Below are 18,881 nucleotides of genomic sequence, written 5' to 3'. Positions count from 1 at the left end.
GGCTTGTTTTTTTTTTTCTTTTTTTTTTTTTTTTTACACGCCGCAAAGGTGGATGCATACCGGGTTAAAACCCTTGGGAGTCACTCACTATCTAAGAAAGATTAATGCGACTTTTTTTTCTTGTTACTTTTTTGTCTGGATTCCCGTCACCACTCAGGCTAACTAAAGGTGATGGGCTCTTAATGAAAAACTGCTTAAGCTTTTGTTTTTTTACAACTGGGGTTGATTTTTCCGAAGGTGACGGAAAAGTAAATGAAGACTTCACCCCGACTCCCAGTTACAAGGTTATCACGAATGATAAAATGTAATCAGTAAAATCTACAAACGAAAAGAACGCTCAGAACATTACCTGCACCACCATGTGTCAATCACATGCTTCAACGCCACGTTTTGTTCAAGGGAGAGGAAAGTTGGAAGCGCTGATTATCTACGAGCAATTTACGATCTCAGAAACCTGAGATAAGATGATCAATTGAAGCAAAAAATTACAATTAATTAATTCCAGAACAAAAACTTAATACATATGTATACATACACAAGCCCGCTCACACACACACACACACACGTCTCTCTCTCTCTCTCTCTCTCTATATATATATATATATATATATATATATATATATATATATATATATAATATATATATAATTCCATAAAAAATTATAATTATTTGCTTAAATTAAAAGCATATTTACAAATATCTTTAGCGGAACAATGGAGAAAATGACTGGTTTTACAATTAGATCAAGATGGTCGAACAGGCAGCCAAGAATAACAAAATAGTGAAAACTGATTTCATTTAATCTTCCCTCTAACCAAATAAAGAAGCTGATCTATAGCAATTTGATGATTCGATTTAAAGTCACTCTTATCCTTCGCTAAACGGCAAGAACACATATGACAATGCTCATGGATTTGCTCTTCTTGGCGAAGGATAGCCATTTTTAAAGACAGGAAAATCAAATCACGCAACCACAAGATAAATCCTCTCACATGGCTTTCAAAGTAGCATTGAGTAGAATGAGTGACCACCTGCACCAGAAATTTGATTTTCTAGTTTCGGTTGACCGAATGCAGTTTTGTAATTTAATGGATAACATACGAGAGCTATCCTTGGCTTCTAATCACAAGGCTTCAGTGTTTATCATGCCATTTCAATGAAAAAGATTTTCACTCAAAATCCTAACATGCTGGTATCTCACAACTACACTGAATTAAAGTGCCATCTAGAGACGAAGCTATACTTATACAAAGCCATAACGCACGATTCCTCGTATTCCCAACGAGGAGTGATCTGAGGTTTGCAGCAACTTAAAATTGCAGATCCTCAGCATTATAAATTTTGAAAGGAACGAAAAGCGGAAGCACGGTAGGAATGATGAGCAGCACGGCAAACGCACACGAGGGAGAAACTTTAACAAGGCGTGATTCGACCTACAGCTTACGCGGGACGCGTGCAAGATTTTCCCCTCATGCAAGTTGTAAACATTAAGGTGGGTACACACGTGCGAACCGAACCTTGTATTGTAACCGATTCTTGTAACAAAAACGCAAGTGTGGACGGTTCCTCGAACCCGAACCCCGAACCCGAGAGGTTCGAGGCTCGGTTCGCCCTCCGTCCCGCCAATTGTCGGTTTTTGGGCCCCACATCAAAGGGAGGTCTCTTTGAACGTTACGCCATGTGTGGACGGGACCTGTATGACACGCGTAACAACAGAGGTTGCTGAACTTGTTAACACCGACTATGAACAAGACCGTCCACAGTAGAGTCCCTTGTTTTGGTCAGTCAGTACGTATATGTCGACCATGGCTGATTGAAGTGACGAAGAGGTCCTTCAATTTATTAGCTATTACGAAGAAAAGACTTCACTGTGGCCAGAAACTTCTTGGAATCTCAAGTCAGCGAGTAATTCCCGACCACTGTATTCTACCCTTCTAGTATATAAACTTAATTGCCACCATCTTCTTTTATTTCGCTTCATCTTCGTTAAATAATGTGTATAAATGTACGCGGCAGCTGCTACTTGCATGGTGGCCATCGTCGGTAAACAACCCGGACAGAGACAGACTGGTGATCGCAGTGGATTGAAATGAAGTTACGTGCTTAACGTGGTTACGGTTCGTCCTCTACATTTTGACACCTTGTAACCGTATATGCGTAACTCAGTTACACATACAAGGTTCGGCTCTCACGTGTGTACCCACCTTTATATTCCTCACTTTTAACGCACATTAAAACGTGCTAAAATTGCCAAAGACAGTGTAGCAAATTAGCAATGAGAAGTCCGATGCAACTGACACTGGGGCGCAACGAGGTCAAACAGACTCAATTTTGAGTTGTGCATAAAAGTAATCTAAAAATCCATAGGTAAGCAGGTGGACCTGGTGCAAAGGAGAAGCTATAAATAAGTAATAAAAAAAGTTAGCTACCCCACTTTACAAACACTCAGGGGGTAATAAAAATATTACTGATAAATTTGATTGATGAAGTTAAAAACAATGGTACTTCTTTTTTTTTTTAACTGAGAAAGGAAGAACATGCAATCAATCATGCACTTTGGGTCCTGTAACCGACCTGCCTGACATACCTCTAAAATAAATAATAATCGTTGTGTGCGACAACAGAGGCGCTTTGATAATAAAAACTGGAAGACATAAGTGTACCTACATTCCAAAGATTAAGGAGAGTGGGTCTATATGGTCAGCGCCCAGCTTAGTGCAATTAAACGTCATCCAAGATGACCAACCTGCCACGAATAGCAGTACAGAGAGAGCTTCCACCGTAAACAGAACATAACTTGAAAGGAGGAGCTAATTACTAACAACCCCATTAAAATAAAACGACGGAGAAAGAAAATAATACGCATCTAGACCATTTCCTTGCGCACACGATTTTTGTTAACTTTACCGGTGTTTAGTAGTGCTAGAAGATTTACCCTAATGTTAAGACCGACAGTTTGTTTCGTACAAGAAAAAATCTGAAATTATGTTCACTTCGGTCTCCAACATAATGAAATGCAACACACATGCGCGTAGCTTCCACATGGCTTACACTTATTCTCTGACCCACAATGACCACAAACTGTAACATAAATAATCAAATATTCGAAGGAAATGTTGTGAATTTGGCTGGGTAACATTTCAAGATCAACAACACTCGAGGGAAAACAAAATTTTAAAACGTTAGGAAATCCTGTCAAGGAAACATGTTATGGCGGTTGGCTAAATGTCGGAAAATGGAGTACCTCGCACTTATTGTACTCAAAATCAAGCAATAATTGCCAGGTAGGACAAATTATTCCTCTACCAGTGGACGATGACACTATAAGTTAATATACACTGAATATCATACTCTATAGGGTAAATTTTAATATAAAACCAACTAAAACATCTTAAGAGCTGCCTACCGATAGGTACTGTAGGCTAATGTAAACGAAATTTCATGTCTTACTTTATTTTGGTGTCTTTGTTCTTCCGTGGTCCCACTACGCCGAAGGCACCCAGTATGACTTACAAATTCAATTATTAGGTAGTATACATACATTTGTTGGGAAACCTTGAGAGAACGCTGAAGCTGCTGTAGCCTGTAAGTGTAAGGGCACTATGGAGTACTTATGGGAACTAAAATGGCTGCCAACATAAACATGATTAATGTTAGGCTAGGCTAAGTATATATAGTGGTTATGAAAAATCAAATTTTCTACCTGTACAACGTCATTGGTCTTTATACAGTAACACAAAAAAGTAGCCTAAGTAGGAACTGAGTAGAGGATGTACTAACCTAGCCCGCTTTGGGAACATGAGAGATAATTATTTGCTTCATCAACCTTGATGACTCTCTATCCTTCCATATACCTTTTGCTGAATTACCACTGGTTCCATGCAACGTTAAAACATCATACAAACAATCATTCCATGCACTGCGGTGACTGCCCGTGCTTGACATTCTACAAACTTCACAATTTTTCCCCTTTTTTTATACAATAACAATTATGCCATTTTTCAATCTTGTAAGATGGTGGTTGAATGGCTGTTACTGAAATGAATTGCATTTTTATTTGGGATTTAGGCTACATTAAATTTTTCTTCCCTTTCTACTTAGCTGCCCGGCTTCCGCAACTTCACCTCACTCCAGCTTCCACCTCTCATTTGACGGCTACTACTTCAGTCACGCCTGTGGGACTCAAGCAGATTTTAAGTAATGTATAAAAAATATGATATAGCCGTTCCTTCTCCCATACAGGGTACAGTCTTTCTGGATTCTGGTCTAGTTTAGGTCTACTACAAGCAATTTCTCTATGACATTTTGGGCACGCCTCTGGTCTTCGGCATGCTACTTCTAGATTTAACTACCAGGGTGACCAGATTTTGAAAATTGAAATACGGGACACCAAAATTAGAGAGATAGTTGAACAATATATATATATATATATATATATATATATATATATATATATATATATATATATAATATATATATATATATATATATATATATATATATATATATATATATATATATATATATATATATATATATATATACATACATATATATACATACACACCATACCTTTTCTGCCTCTGTACAATTTTTTGCTGGGAATAATGATCTTATTCCTAACACTGCTGCAGCTGAGGCCGATTGTTTATTTGATTTGGGCTGTTGATCCATGCTGTCGCACATCCCTCAGTCCACCGTGCGTAATGCTAAAACTCTTCGAGCATATTTTGCAGTATGCACCGCTTTTGTTGTTGTTTTGGGGGAGGAGCCATTGCCACTCTGGACTAAAGGTACATTTTCTCTTCACTTTTTGTCGGACATGCTACCTTAGTTTCAAAAATCAAATACCAAGGATAGATTTGTTCGTTCTCGGCCCACTGAACTGTTGCCAATTTTGGGCGGCTGCCTTTACCCCGTATTTTGCAAAATTTCACTAGTACTATATTGTAATTTTTTTTTTCAAATAGTGAAAATACGGGACAAAAAGCGTCCCTGGGAGGGTCAATATGGGACACGGGACAAATGTCAGAAATATAGGACAATCCCGTCAAATATGGGACGTCTGGTCACCCTGTTAACTACTTATATATAATTGTTACCCATGTCCATTCCGACTACTTCCTCCTGTGATCTTCCCACCTGTCTCTATCAGTGACTATTAGCATTTTTTAATAACTTAATTTGTTTGTTTCATTAATACATGAAGTAGGTAATAGTACATAACAGGCATGCAGAAGTTTTTCTTTTGTTCACTAACAAGACTTACTTACCCAACGTCGTGAAATTCCTTTCTTAATTGAATTGAATATAGAATTAAGGCCAAAGACTAAACACTGGGACCTGTGGTCATTCAGCGGAGAAACAGAAATTGACAGTAAAAGGTTTGAAAGACATAAGGAGGAAAACCTTGCAGTTGCATTGAATCAGTTGTTAGGAGGGGATAAGTAAAGACCAGACCACACGGTCAACCTTTCTCCAACGAACTTTGCTCGTGATCCCAAAAGTGGGAAAAGTCTGAACTTTATCCGCCGTTTCTCCGCTTCTGACGTCACATTGAGCAGTTCATCGAGCACCATGTGGACGGGCCTTAAGATGGAAGAAAGAGAATAAGCAGGTGCAGCAAAAGAAACTAAAGGTGCCTAAGGGATGCTGCAAAGAACCTTAATGCCTACATTGCACTGCATGAGGTACACTGAAAGTCCTCCTCCCAACAACCCCCATGGGGAAGACTATGTGAGGAGAAATGAGAAACTGTACATTGTACAAAATTTCATTTTCTTCATCAAGTGGAAGATTTCTTGTTTGTTTTTATGGTGTTTTTACGTTGCATGGAACCAGTGGTTATTCAGCAACAGGACCAACGGCTTTTACGTGACTTCCAAACCATGTCGAGAGTGAACTTCTATCACCAGAAATACACATCTCGCACACCTCAATGAAATGCCAGTATCAAACTTGCATCCACTGAGGTGGCAGGCCAAGACCATACCAATCATGCCACTGAGGCACTTCATCAAGTAGAAGAGAAAATAAAAAAATAATGTACAGCCATATTCAGAACACTATTATGGCACTTTATACCTCAAAAAACTCGATAATTTTGAGGGATGAAACTACAGTCTACTTATATCGGTGATTTTGGATGTTAGCCGACAGGATAGAAAAAAAAACACTGCTTGCTTTTAATTTTTTATTTAGCAATAAACTGTACAACATCAAAGTATCTGTCTTTCATGTTCTATCCAACCTCTGTTTAACCTCTACTGAAAAAAAAACACATATCTAACACCAATATATTAATCTATGCAGGCATCCCGAATATAGCTCTATAAAATTATTGTACAGTCAGTGAATCATTATGAAGTGCTGAAAGTACTGTAAAATGTAGTAAATAGATAATTCCAATTATTCATGTGAAAGGTATCAAAATATTGTACAATCAACTTTAATGTTTGTGGAATGATAGGGCGATGGGAGGAAAAAAGAAAATTTTACTCCATACTCCATAATAAATGTATCAAGTACTGTACAATCAACTTTAAAGCTGGTGTAATGTTAGGGGATGTGAGAAAAAAAGAACAAACTTAAGAAAATAAGTTTATTTTCTATTTACAAATGTACAAAACATTGCAACAATTCACAATATCTATCTTTCCAGGGAATCAGATTATCAAATACTGCACTGGATTAGACGTGGTCTAAAATTAAAATCTTTTATCACTGTCTTTGCAAACACTTCACTTTAAAAACAAGTAACAATATGAAATACAGTATGCACTTCTTACACACATACTTACAAAGTGAATGTAAATTGTAGAAAATATTAGTTCAATAAAAACCACTTTACAGACAGCAATTTTGAAAATAGGTAATCAGTGTCAAACAGAAATAGGATTTCTGTCCCATGCTACTGTGTATGCATTAAAACATGCATATTCCTCAGTGTATTCATATATCTACCATTGTCTATCCAATTACATGGGGAAACTGAATTATTCCTAATAATTTGATATTCAACTACTGTATAGAAAAAAAATTATCTAACTAATCTAATACATTTACTTGAAAAGACTGGGAAAACAAAATACTAAGTGAACATTACAATCATGGAAAAAATTTAATAAATCCACTTTACAAAAAAGGAAAGAAAGAAAATACTAATGGTAAAACACCTGTATATACCTAGGGTTTGATGATTAATACAAATACATAAACAAATAAGCTTGCATAATAAATACTGACTTGTTAGAATGTCAAATCACACAAGAAGGCCCAGATGTCATCAATTTACTGTGAAACAGTTTATAACATTTGTACTTTTCCAACAAAGGTATTCTATCTACCTTCACCTATAATCACAGAAAAGAAATAGGTTTCCATCAGCGAAGAAAGCTAACCTACAAAAGAAGTAGTCAATCAAGTTCTGTCCACTACTGATAAAATTAAAAATAAACAATAAATACCTTTAAAAATTGCCTTAAAAGAAAAACAGTCCCATGAATATTACCTAATATTTCTACAGAACTTGGAATCTCCCAGATTTTTGTATGATCCTATAACACTTAAATTATAGACAATGGTAGTATATAATTATTATTAAGTAAGAAAGTATTCACTTAAATACATACATCCCAACATAGTGCATGATGCTACATTACGCTTCATACACACACACTTAATCTGTGAAAGGAACTAACACTGTACCTGGATTTCAAGCTCCAACTTGCTTTGCAAATAGTAACCTATGGAAAACATCACTAAATTTGTTAAGGCCTCCCAGAAATGTACAGCATATTCATAAACAGTATGAACTGTTCTCATAACATCATATCTTCACATTATTGAGCAAAGACCTGATATTTCTATTCCTCGAGCTGCTAAAGGTTGTTCTTCTAATTCCACATCCCTGAAACCTGGCTTTTTATCATAATCAACTGTAAATGGGGGAGGAATAAATTCTTCATACTCGTCTTCATTCACGATATTGCTATTAACATCATTATCTGAAATGGGAAAAAACTTCATTAACTCCATTCTAAAGTAAGCAATGGGTCATCACATGCACAATAAAGCATCATCAAGGCCCTTCATCCAACAAAAAACAAGCTTTACTGTCTCCACAGGTTGAAGACTCAATGTGAAGTTAATATTAATTCCAGCAACCCAAATGAAACTTTAGGCTGTACATTTTATGGATAAAATGTAACCGAATTATAACTACATGTAAAAAAAAAAAAAGTTAGCATGATAAAAATAATTACCTTAAAATCAATTTTACTGTATTATTAGATCATTTTTACTTTATCAACATTATTATCAAACTAGCTAAAATGCTTAAACTTTCACAAGGCTGTATAAACAAATTAATCTGACAACTGAGTTGGTATTCCTAATTTAATTTTCATGGGGGGTGGGGGATCATGAGACTTCAATTCTGAACTATGCAATATAATATGTAAACAAATGAGAAATATAGTACATACTTTTATCATTCGTGATATTCCCATCACTATTAGCGATGGAAGGTTTTGACACATTAAACACAATCTTTGTTTTTGTTGTAGCTGGTTCACTTGTGTCTGTAGTTGACAGCTCTGTGTTTCCATCTATTGAACTTGCTATATCTGTTTCTGCAGCATTTACAGCCACAGTTGGAGTTGTCCAAACAGTTTCATCATTCTGAAATAAAACATTAAAACAAAATAAATACTGAGAATGTATTTTTAGTTACAATAAAAAAAATTAGAATTCTAGGCAAATGGAAAATCTACAAACCACTCCTACATTAAACCCTGTGGAGATATTAAATATAAAGTGGAAATTTAGAGCTATTTAATAGTAATAGTCACTATTAACCTCACAGCCACAGCAGAACTGAATATTCTGTTCACCATTAATTTATGGTATGCACACAAGTAGGTGGCAATGACCAATGAGCTTTTACTTTGGTCAATTAAAGACTAGTACTTCTTAAGAACTAAATAATTCATCGTCATCAATAATGTTTTCGTTTTGACCTTCCTTCCTCAGGTTACATGTTCAATGAGTTACTCTCCATATTCTCAAGAGCACTGAATTCTGATCATGCCAGTCTTCAGAAATATCCTTTTCATGATATGAGCCTTCCCACCAGTTGGATATTGCCATTTTTATATCCATCTCTTCTGCAAGTGATTAAACCTTGACTTTATCGCATGCCTAAAAATACAATCTATTTTCCTCTTCAGTCATCATATAATTATAAGCCATGCAAATTATGGGTTACGGGACTTTCATTCAAGCAATAAATTTACTTATCTAGGTCGTCCACAAGTTTTGAAAAACCTGACAAGAATTTTCTGACAACCTTTTTTACAATAACTATATATTAAGTACAGCAACTGTTCTTTCCTTCTGTCTCAAACCTAGAAAAACACTTTTCTTTATTGCAATTCTGTTTGTTATATTGGTGTGGTTATAAAAGTTTTCTCCCTATTTATCTATTCAACTTGCATTTATATATCTATTGATCTTGCTTTATAAAACTTATCATATGTAAGTACAGTAGTCAAAAGTTTTTCAATGAAATTTGAGTTGTGACTGATGCTATGTCTAACTGATGTAATACCTATCATTGTAAGTTATGTCTAACTGATGTAATCATCGTAAAAGTCCCAGATGTGAAAACACTATATTACATATTATGTATTGTATCCCATTTGTATCCCAATTATATAACATCAACTTTGTTGTTATAGCTTTGCAAACAAATGGGACTTCATTATTTACTGAGTAAAGCCTTTTCAAAGGTGTGCAAAACAACCAAACCTTTCTGTACAAACCTCAGGTAATATTAGACTGTTTTCATCTTCCTCTTCAGCAATGCGAACTAACAATTCGTCCTCATCTTGCTCCTCTGGTTCCTTCTTTACTTCTTTTTTTATGACAACATCAAGGGGCAGGACCTGCAAAAACAAATCAAGATAAAATGTTTAAAAAAACAGTTCAACCAAACAAAAATATTGCCAATCTGATTTCCCTTTGGGCTGCCATGAAGGGTTTGCTCTTAAAGCCATAAGATACATCTACTCAATATCCACTTACAATAAAAATATTGTCACATACCAGTACCACAGAACTTTTTTCTCATTACAGTAAAACTGGAGAACAGTGTTTCCAGCAGTGTCATGTAAAAATTGCAACACTTTCCCTTAATGCCATACAGTAATCCTAAGCTGGATCAACCTTTCAGCTACTCTAAAATTATATTAGCAATTTTTCTACAATTTACTTGTTCACTAACCTGTTAATATGCTTTTTTTTCATTTTTTCTTCAGGACTTTTCATAATACTGTGAAAGTTTTCCAGCCATAACTTTTGCATTGTACCCTATGAATATACGTATGCATATTATAAACAACTCCTACCCTTGCAAACCAAAAAACCTTGCTGGAGGCCCTAGTGCAGTAACTCCAGAGAAGCCTGGTTGAAGAACAGAAGAAATGTAAGGCATGGCAAGAAGGTGTCAGTGCCACAGTCCCTGCCTTACCAGCTGATATGGTAGCAGGCACTGCCGAAGACCCAGTTGTTGCAGCAACTGGGGCAGTAGATAGCCTAGACTCTCCAGTGCCAGTTTCAACATCATCACAGGCCACCCTAGGCCTCATTTCCAATGACTTGGGCTAGCAGAGGCAGGTTATGTTCTGGCCATGTTCTGGTCACTATGCAGAAGATTCTGGTCTAAAGACCAAGATAAGAATGAAGGCACAGACAAACCAAGACACCCGGGTCATCAAACCAGTGGGCACTAGAAGAGCCAGTGAGCTCTCCCAACACTACTGCCCTAAACGTATAGTGCCATGTACAGTACCTGCAACTCTGTAGCCTACCAGATTAGTTAATAGAGGTTATATGGAATAAATATACTAACTATGACTGTTCCCAAGTTCCCAACCTGAGGACATGTCTGAGTTTCTAATGCACTTTATTAGTTTTTATTTGTTCTTATTATTTGTATCCCATTGGTATTACGTGTTCTAAATTTTGTTTTCATTTGCATTTAGGTGACTTAGTGTCCTTTTACATTAATTTTGCTGTGTTAGTTTGATAGTGCGTGGAATTCATTCAGTCCAAACTCTGTTACCTTTGTGTCAAGTTCGTGTTGATCTATCACTCATTAAGGCATGCTGTAGTCCCAACTTTGTTACCTTCATGTCAGGTTGTGTTTATCTAAAATCAATCCGAAAGAAAGTAATTTTATTCAACAATAATAGATGCAGTCAAATCATGCTCAGTATTAAGTATTATTATTTTATGTCATTGAGAGTGTAGTTGAAATATCAAGATACAGGAGGGAAGGCTTCGATGGTATAAACACCTGTTACAGAGAGGAATATCATGTTGGAAGACATACGATAAAAATGGAAGTGCGGGGTAGAAAGAAGGGAAGACCAAGAAAGAGATGACGTGTTTGTGTAGGGGAAGATTTGTTAAGGAAAGGTATTGACGAGAACAATGCACAGGACAGAAATCGATGGAGACGACTCGTTCATAACAGTGACCCCATATAAAAATGGGTTAAAGCTGGGAAGAATAAGAGTAAGAGAATGTCTTCTGCAACGGTCAGCCAGCCAAAACTCCCTTTTGCTTTGCTTTAAATTATAACTCAGTTATACCAGTTCTTGAAGTTTCCGTCCTGTTCGAGAATGAAATCTCTACTAAATTGGGGGGATATTTTACGGGACATTAGACTTAACCTCATTTTCCGATGTCATAATCCTTAAAAAAAAAAGAACACTGTTCTCTTTCCTCCGAAAGGGAGACGCACATGGGAAAAACTCGCTCCAGCACTCCTGCATCCTGCACCCAAGGACAAAAACCCATTCACAGAAACAGCGATAATTAACTACAGACCTAAAAATAATACAAACACTAAATGTGGCAAACAAGGTCAGACAATCACTAGGCACAGGGAGTACGTACTCATAGTCACAAACTCTAGAAAATAACAGTATGAACGCAAAACAAGTGAAATGACCCAGAAACATGTGAACACTAGTATGGATGCATAAACAATGGCTGAGGTAGGTCACATCAGGTCACGGTAGCATTAGGATTTTGTTTTTTCAGAGACAATTCCAGAACAGCCGAAGCTAGGTAAGCACAGATTACTCCATGCATGAAAGCGTAGGTTTGTACACGTCGGAACAAGCAAATGTTACTGTTTGTATCTAACCTAACCTATTTTTTGTCTTTTTAATTTGAACTTTCCTTCCTTACAACTTAATGGTACAGTACACATCTACTATACATAGTACACTTGTACACTATCTTTGTGGCAAAATTAAAGTTTTATGATACTTATGAATTTAGGCTAATGCACTTTTTGTCTTCATAGTACAGTCTTCTCATTTAGTTAAAGGTTTATCATATTCTTGTTTTGTACAGACCAGAAACGTCACGGATGCCAACTTTCCAAGTCAGTCTTAATTAAATGACTGGCATCCGAGTTCATATTGCTCTAACAAAACAATATGTAAAAAAAAAATGTGCACCAATGCGCAAATTCTAATTTTCATCACAATCTAGATTTTCTACTATAAAATTAATTAAAACATGAACATTTTGTAAGACTAGCAATAATAATGCAACAGTGTTTGTGGGCTTTGCCATCACAAATTTTTGGGTGAGTATTTCTGGGTTCTGACTTACCCAAGGTTTGATATTTTTACAGAATAAAATGAGTTCTTGACTGCAAATCAGAAATTCCATCTTAGTCCTGTAATAACTATTCTGCCTTTATATGTTGAAAATAAATAATTAAATCCATAATTTTGCATTACTGTGTTTAGTATTACTTCTCACAAACACATACATATATCAGTTTCATACCTACAAAGGCCATACAGTGCTTTAATATGACTTTAATTAACTCTCATGGCAGTAAGATAAACCTAGAGCACTAAAGAATGGAACCACTAAGCTCTTATATCAGGACAGATATACAGTCCAATCCTGCATCCCCTAACAATTCAACAACTGTTTTATTTCTGAGGATTGTAATACGTACATGGAACCTCATTCTGTCCTGTAACAAGTTTGTTCAGTGTTTCTAAAACTTGCTAGTCAGTATCATAATCTATTCCTGCCAAGAACTGTTCTACATCTTTAACAAATGATCTATGATACTAGGTAGTGATACCATTTCCAAACAGATGAAACTGTGTATGATGAAGAATGCATACTAAAATCAATATTAACTCCAAAAATTCAGTACATAATGTAATACTCACTGGAGTGATAACAGGAACATCCGTGTCTTCTACATCCATAGGCTCCTCCTTTATGCGTACCGGCAGTTGTGAGGCTAATGACAGGTCATCTAGTTTTGTTGTTACTAGAAGAAATAAATATTGATCTTGTGAATTTCCTAAACAACCACTGAATGAAAAAAAAAGCAATGAAGAGATATGCTAGACAATGTTAATTAATCATATGACAAAAACTGAAGAATATTTGTTGGATCAAAACTACTGTTTTTATATTATACATAAATATGAATAGCAAAATTCATGTCTCATTGCAAATACAGTCCGAACTCAACAATCTGGCATTCCATGGTCCAGGAACTCCCGTGGTCTGGGACATTTTTGAATAGGCCACCAATAGTTCTTGAGTGGCTACAAGGGAGGTGCCACACATTTCAGTTTTTGGACTTTTTTTATTTCAGAACTGAACCTTGCTCCATAAATACACAAGCACAGTTTATTTCCAATGAAAACACTCTGTGAAACTCAAAACTAATAAATAGGTTTAGAAGCCAAAGTTCATTTGGTTAAATGCAAATCTTCATACATAAAATCAAGCTTACTAACACTGACTTGTTTAAGAATTCATCACTATTTCTAATAATTAACAACCATTTACTATTGTGTGCAAAACACTGGCATAAACAACAGCAATTACTGACATAAAAATAAAATCGAGAAACAGCCATTAGCCAATGTCAGTTACTGTAAAAAAGTAAGTTTATCTTAGTTTTACCAGACCACTGAGCTGATTAACAGTTCTCCTAGGGCTGGCCCGAAGGATTAGATATTTTTCGTAGCTAGGAACCAACTGGTTACCTAGCAACAGGACCTACAGTTTATTGTGGGATGCGAACCGCATTATATCAAGAAATGAATTTCTATCCCCAGAAATAAATTCCTCTGGTTCTGCGTTGGCAGAGCCGAGAATCGAACTTCGGACCAGCAGATTGGCAGTTACTGATTTGTTAAATATTGGCTAATTTTCAATGGCAACTTCCTTGAATAAGAATAAATTAAACTTTATTCATCCTTCCCTCAATGGAGAAGAAAGTGTTAAGAAAGTATGCCACTAAATTTTCAGTTGTACCTGGGCTGAAGTAACAAATGATGCGCAAGCCACAAAACATTATGGAAGTGGCAGAAGCAACATCCGAAACTGGTGAAATCACACCTTTAATTAATTTAACTTACTGCATTTACTGATAAATAAAGTAAGTTGCACTTTTAAACTCAGCTTTGATAATTTATGGAAAAAATGAATTTCCAAAATGCATTTAATTTAGCAACTAATGCATGTGATGATGTGGTTAAAAAGCAATTACGGTAGCTATAGATTTTAAGAATGCAAGTGGCTCCTGAATGCTATGTTCATAAATTATAATACTATAATATGACAATAATGTGCAGGTTTAAAGAAACTTAAGGAGCAGATTTTTAGACTTTTGCTGAAAACAAAAGCCATAAATGTTTGAAGTGCCGGAAAACACTAAAAGGTGCTACAAAATCAGAACTCAACAGTGTGCATTAAGGTGGTTTAAGCTCCAATGAACTGAAGGTGTAAGCACTTCTGGGGATATCCTTATGGAGCAGGGCAGAATTTTCATAAGGCACTACATAAACCTAACAAATGACAATGATTAGTCATAAGCTTTGTTCTACTTTTGATAACATATATATACAAGTGGAATGAGCTAACAAGACTTTGTTTACCTAGGGATTTTTCAAGAGGTGATTTCTGTGGTCTAGCTATGGCCTGGTCCCAAGGGAGCCGGTTTAAAGAGGTTTTACTTCTTTAAACCGGCTGTTTTACTTTACAAAATATGTAATACATTAATCTTTTAGATTTATAAGCTTCTGAAAAAAATATAAATTTTCATAATAATATTTATTATTTGGATACTTACCTACTGTTAAATTTAGCTATATCTCCTCACCGATTAGGCGAGTTGGCATTCAACCAAAATAAAAATGTAATGGCTGCCCCAGATGACTGTCTAGTTTAACTGTTCTCCACCAGGTGTGTTTTGAATGTTTTAGCTCTTGTCAGAATTCTCCTTGAAAGCCCACTAAGTTGTGGGGGGGCTGGGTGGGTCTACTTTAACAGTAGGTAAGTATCCAAATAATAAATTTTATTACAAAAATTTATATTATTTGAGATGAATCTTACCTACTGTTAAACTTAACTGATTCCCACATTAAGAAGAGGATGGTAAGTAGTGCAGCTAGACAAAATTCCACTCAGCCATTCAAGCTAAAGGTTTCTTGTAAGAAACCCAAAACATTCTCACCTGATCTGGAATCCTTGGTGGATTTTACTACCACCAGGAGTTGGATTCTATTCAGTGAGCAAGGCTCTCATACGCAGCAAAGAGCAGCCTTGCGGAGAAAACCAATTCGATTCATCCAGCATGAAACGCAAGCGATATGAGGGATCCCTGTGCCTGGGTCCAAAAGCCCTATAAAACGACAGTCACTTAAAATAAATACCTTTACAATATAAAGGTACGCTCCTATACAGAATTTGTACCTTCACGCTCCCCAAAATATTAAAACCCGGGATTTAAAGAAAAGAGCCTAAAGAATTTATCTTTTTCCAGTTCAGGAAAAGACTACCCACTACTAGTAGCAGATTAACAAACACAATTATGTATACTTAAGATAGCGATCGGGCAGAAAACCTATTCTGGAGCGACAAATTTACTTAACACTAAATGAAGTTGCAACTGCTGCTCACATTATAAATGTTTACCTTCAATAAAGGTAGAAGATATGGAGCTAGTTCGCATGCACTAGCCTATCCAATTCGTCACAGAGGACCTTGTGTTCCTTGACAGTTTCTAAAATCACAACACAAAAGGTTAACTTTGCCTCTTCCAGGCTTAACCCTTCACAAATACAATCTAGGTTTTCTAAAACCACAAAAACGTTAACTTTGCTTCAAGTTTAACCATTTGCAAAGGCGTTATAGGTTAACTTTGCCTTCAAGCTTAACCACTGGCAAAGACAGCAAGGTTTTCCAAAACCACAAAACAAAAGGTTGATTTTTGCCTCTTCCAGGCTTAACCTTTAACAAAAACATCTATGTTTCTTAAAACTACAAAACCAAAGGTTAACTTTGCCTCTTCCAGCATTTCCCTTTGATAAAGATGTTAAAGGTTTCTAAAAGGATGATGAAAATGTTCTAGGTTTAACCTTTAAATATAAATACCCCAACAGGATAGAGAAGTTTCCTCTTTTTCCCCACTAAGGGGTTACATTGGAATTCTTACAGGGCACTGTAAAGCATAGCCTTAACATCACCCTCAGCTCTAAGGCAAAATGCTAAAATAGCATTCCCTTTACACCAGCTTAAAGAAGGGTGATGACAATAAATTTACTTATTAACCACTGCTAAATACGTAAAAGGTTTTACAGTAAATTGAGATCAAGTTTAGACACGCATCTAAACTCCAGAGAGAGACTGATATAAAGATGAAGGGGCTTCAATCTCAACACCTTACAGTGTTGGTCCTCAGCAAGATCTAAGAGTACTTGATGCAATGCCGAGGAAAGTACGTATGGAACGATAACTTTGGAAGTAGACAGTGAAAAGTCTGATCTCCTCTAAACAGAAAATACTGACGTCTATAAGGTTCCAGGTGCTGCAAATTCCTCCAGAATGGCACCCTCACCAACACACTGACCACTGCTTCTGACCCCAGGCCATGGCAGTTTTAAATTAACCCTTAAACTCCTATTGGACGTATTAAACGTCGACAAAAATTGTCTATCGGGTGCCTAACCGACATATGGTACGTCGACGCAAAATAGTTTTTTTAAAAATTCGCAGGAAAATGTTATTTTCATGATAAAATAAATTTTTGAACATACTCACCTGGTAGTTATATATATATAGCTTACGTTCCTGACGTCATGGCAGAATTTCAAAACTCGCGGCAATCGCCGATTGGGTAGTCAGGTGCACCACCTGTGCGCCCTCTACCCAGGTACGTAGAACCGTTCCAACTATTCCTCAGATCTTCCATGCCCATAGTCTCTAGAGGGGAGGAGGGTGGGAATTTAATTATATATAACTACCAGGTGAGTATGTTCAAAAATTTATTTTAACATGAAAATAACATTTTCAAACATCTAACTCACCTGGTAGTTATATATATAGCTGATTAACACCTTTGGTGGAGGGTCAGAGACAGCTATCATCGTTGGAATTGACATAAGTGTTAATAAAAACAAACTTACGGGTTCGTACCTGTTAAGGAAGCTGACTTTAATGATATCCTGCCTCATTGTGTCTGCTTTCCTTATGAGGTCCAGCGATCCACCCAGGGGGCTGAAGACCTCTTGGAGACTGTCAACCGGTCAAACCTCTATGTGACTAGACTCCCTACAATACTCTTGTTCCGGGCGCTACTAAGGAACAAGTTGATCACCTGACTAAAGATCAATGATTGTGGACTACTGCATCCAGTCTCCACAAACAACCATAACTTTTCAATAGTTCCAAGATAAGAAAAAAAAAGTATTGGATTATGGGTTTTAAGGGGTAGACACTTTTCCCACTACTGAAAGAGCTGCTACAAATGGACCCAGTGTGTAGCAGTCCTCATACAAAGTTTGCACTTGCGTAAGATAGTGCGACGCAAAAACTGACTTGCTCCTCCAGAATGTTGCGTCCAGGATATTCTGAAGGGATCTATTTTGTTTAAATGCTACCGAGGTTGCTACAGCTCTAACCTCGTGAGTCTTAACTTTAAGTAGCTTCATATCCGCTTCAGTACATGCTGAATGCGCTTCCCTAATTAATTGCCTTATAAAAAAGGATAGCGCATTCTTCAACATTTGCAGAGAGGGCTTCTTGACCGAACACCAAAGCCCTTCTGAAGTGCCACGTAATTGTCTCGTTCTCTCCAAGTAATGCCTCAGAGACCTTACCGGACAAAGAACTCTCTCTGCTTCCTCACCCGTGAGATCCGAGAGGTTCTGGACTTTCGAACGACTTGGGCCAGGGTTGAGAGGGGCGTTCGTTTTTGGCTAGGAATCCCAACAGTAGCGAGCAGATGGCTTTGCCCTGTCTGAAACCTACAGTTTTGCTGAAGGCATGGATTTCGCTGACCCTCTTTGCTGTTGCTAGGCTAATCAGGAAGAGAGTTTTCATGGTGAGGTCCTTAAAGGATGTTTCCTGTAAGGGTTCGAACCTGTCACTCATGAGAAACTTGAGGACTACATCCAAATTCCAAGATGTTGAGGATTGTATTCTTTCCTTAGTTGTCTCGAAGGATCTAAGAAGATCCTGTAGATCCTTATTATCAGATAGATTACGGTTTCTATGCCTGAAGACAGCTGCTAGCATGCTCCTATAACCCTTGATAGTAGAAGCAGAAAAGTTACGTCTCTTCTTGAGGTATAGCAGAAAATCTGCTATCTGAATCACAGAGGTACTGGAAGAGGAAATAGAGTTGTCCCTGCACCATCCTCTAAAAGTCTCCCACTTGGATTGGTATACCTTAATGGTTGAAGACCTCCTTGCTCTTGCAATTGCACTAGCTGCCTCCTTCGAAAATCCTCTAGCTCTTGTGAGTTTTACGATA

The 18,881-nt window shown here is 36.8% G+C and overlaps 1 protein-coding gene across 6 annotated transcripts in view; it reads right to left on the bottom strand.

Annotated features, from left to right (window-relative positions):
* Positions 1-6,180: 6,180 nt before the first annotated feature.
* The window catches only part of LOC135215495 (pre-mRNA cleavage complex 2 protein Pcf11-like), a 120,094-nt gene continuing 107,393 nt past the window's right edge, over positions 6,181-18,881 (bottom strand). For all 6 annotated transcript variants that reach the window (XM_064250263.1, XM_064250265.1, XM_064250266.1 and 3 more), the window contains 4 exons: positions 13,276-13,379; positions 9,826-9,948; positions 8,488-8,683; positions 6,181-8,007 (listed from right to left, as the gene is read on the bottom strand). In XM_064250263.1, the coding sequence (XP_064106333.1) occupies positions 7,838-8,007; positions 8,488-8,683; positions 9,826-9,948; positions 13,276-13,379 (593 nt within the window). In that variant the 3' untranslated portion in view covers positions 6,181-7,837. The remainder of the gene's footprint in view (positions 8,008-8,487; positions 8,684-9,825; positions 9,949-13,275; positions 13,380-18,881) is intronic.

The sequence above is a fragment of the Macrobrachium nipponense genome, chromosome 5, assembly GCF_015104395.2.
Source record: "Macrobrachium nipponense isolate FS-2020 chromosome 5, ASM1510439v2, whole genome shotgun sequence".
NCBI lineage: Eukaryota > Metazoa > Arthropoda > Malacostraca > Decapoda > Palaemonidae > Macrobrachium > Macrobrachium nipponense.
This window is presented reverse-complemented; position numbering and strand designations above follow the sequence as displayed.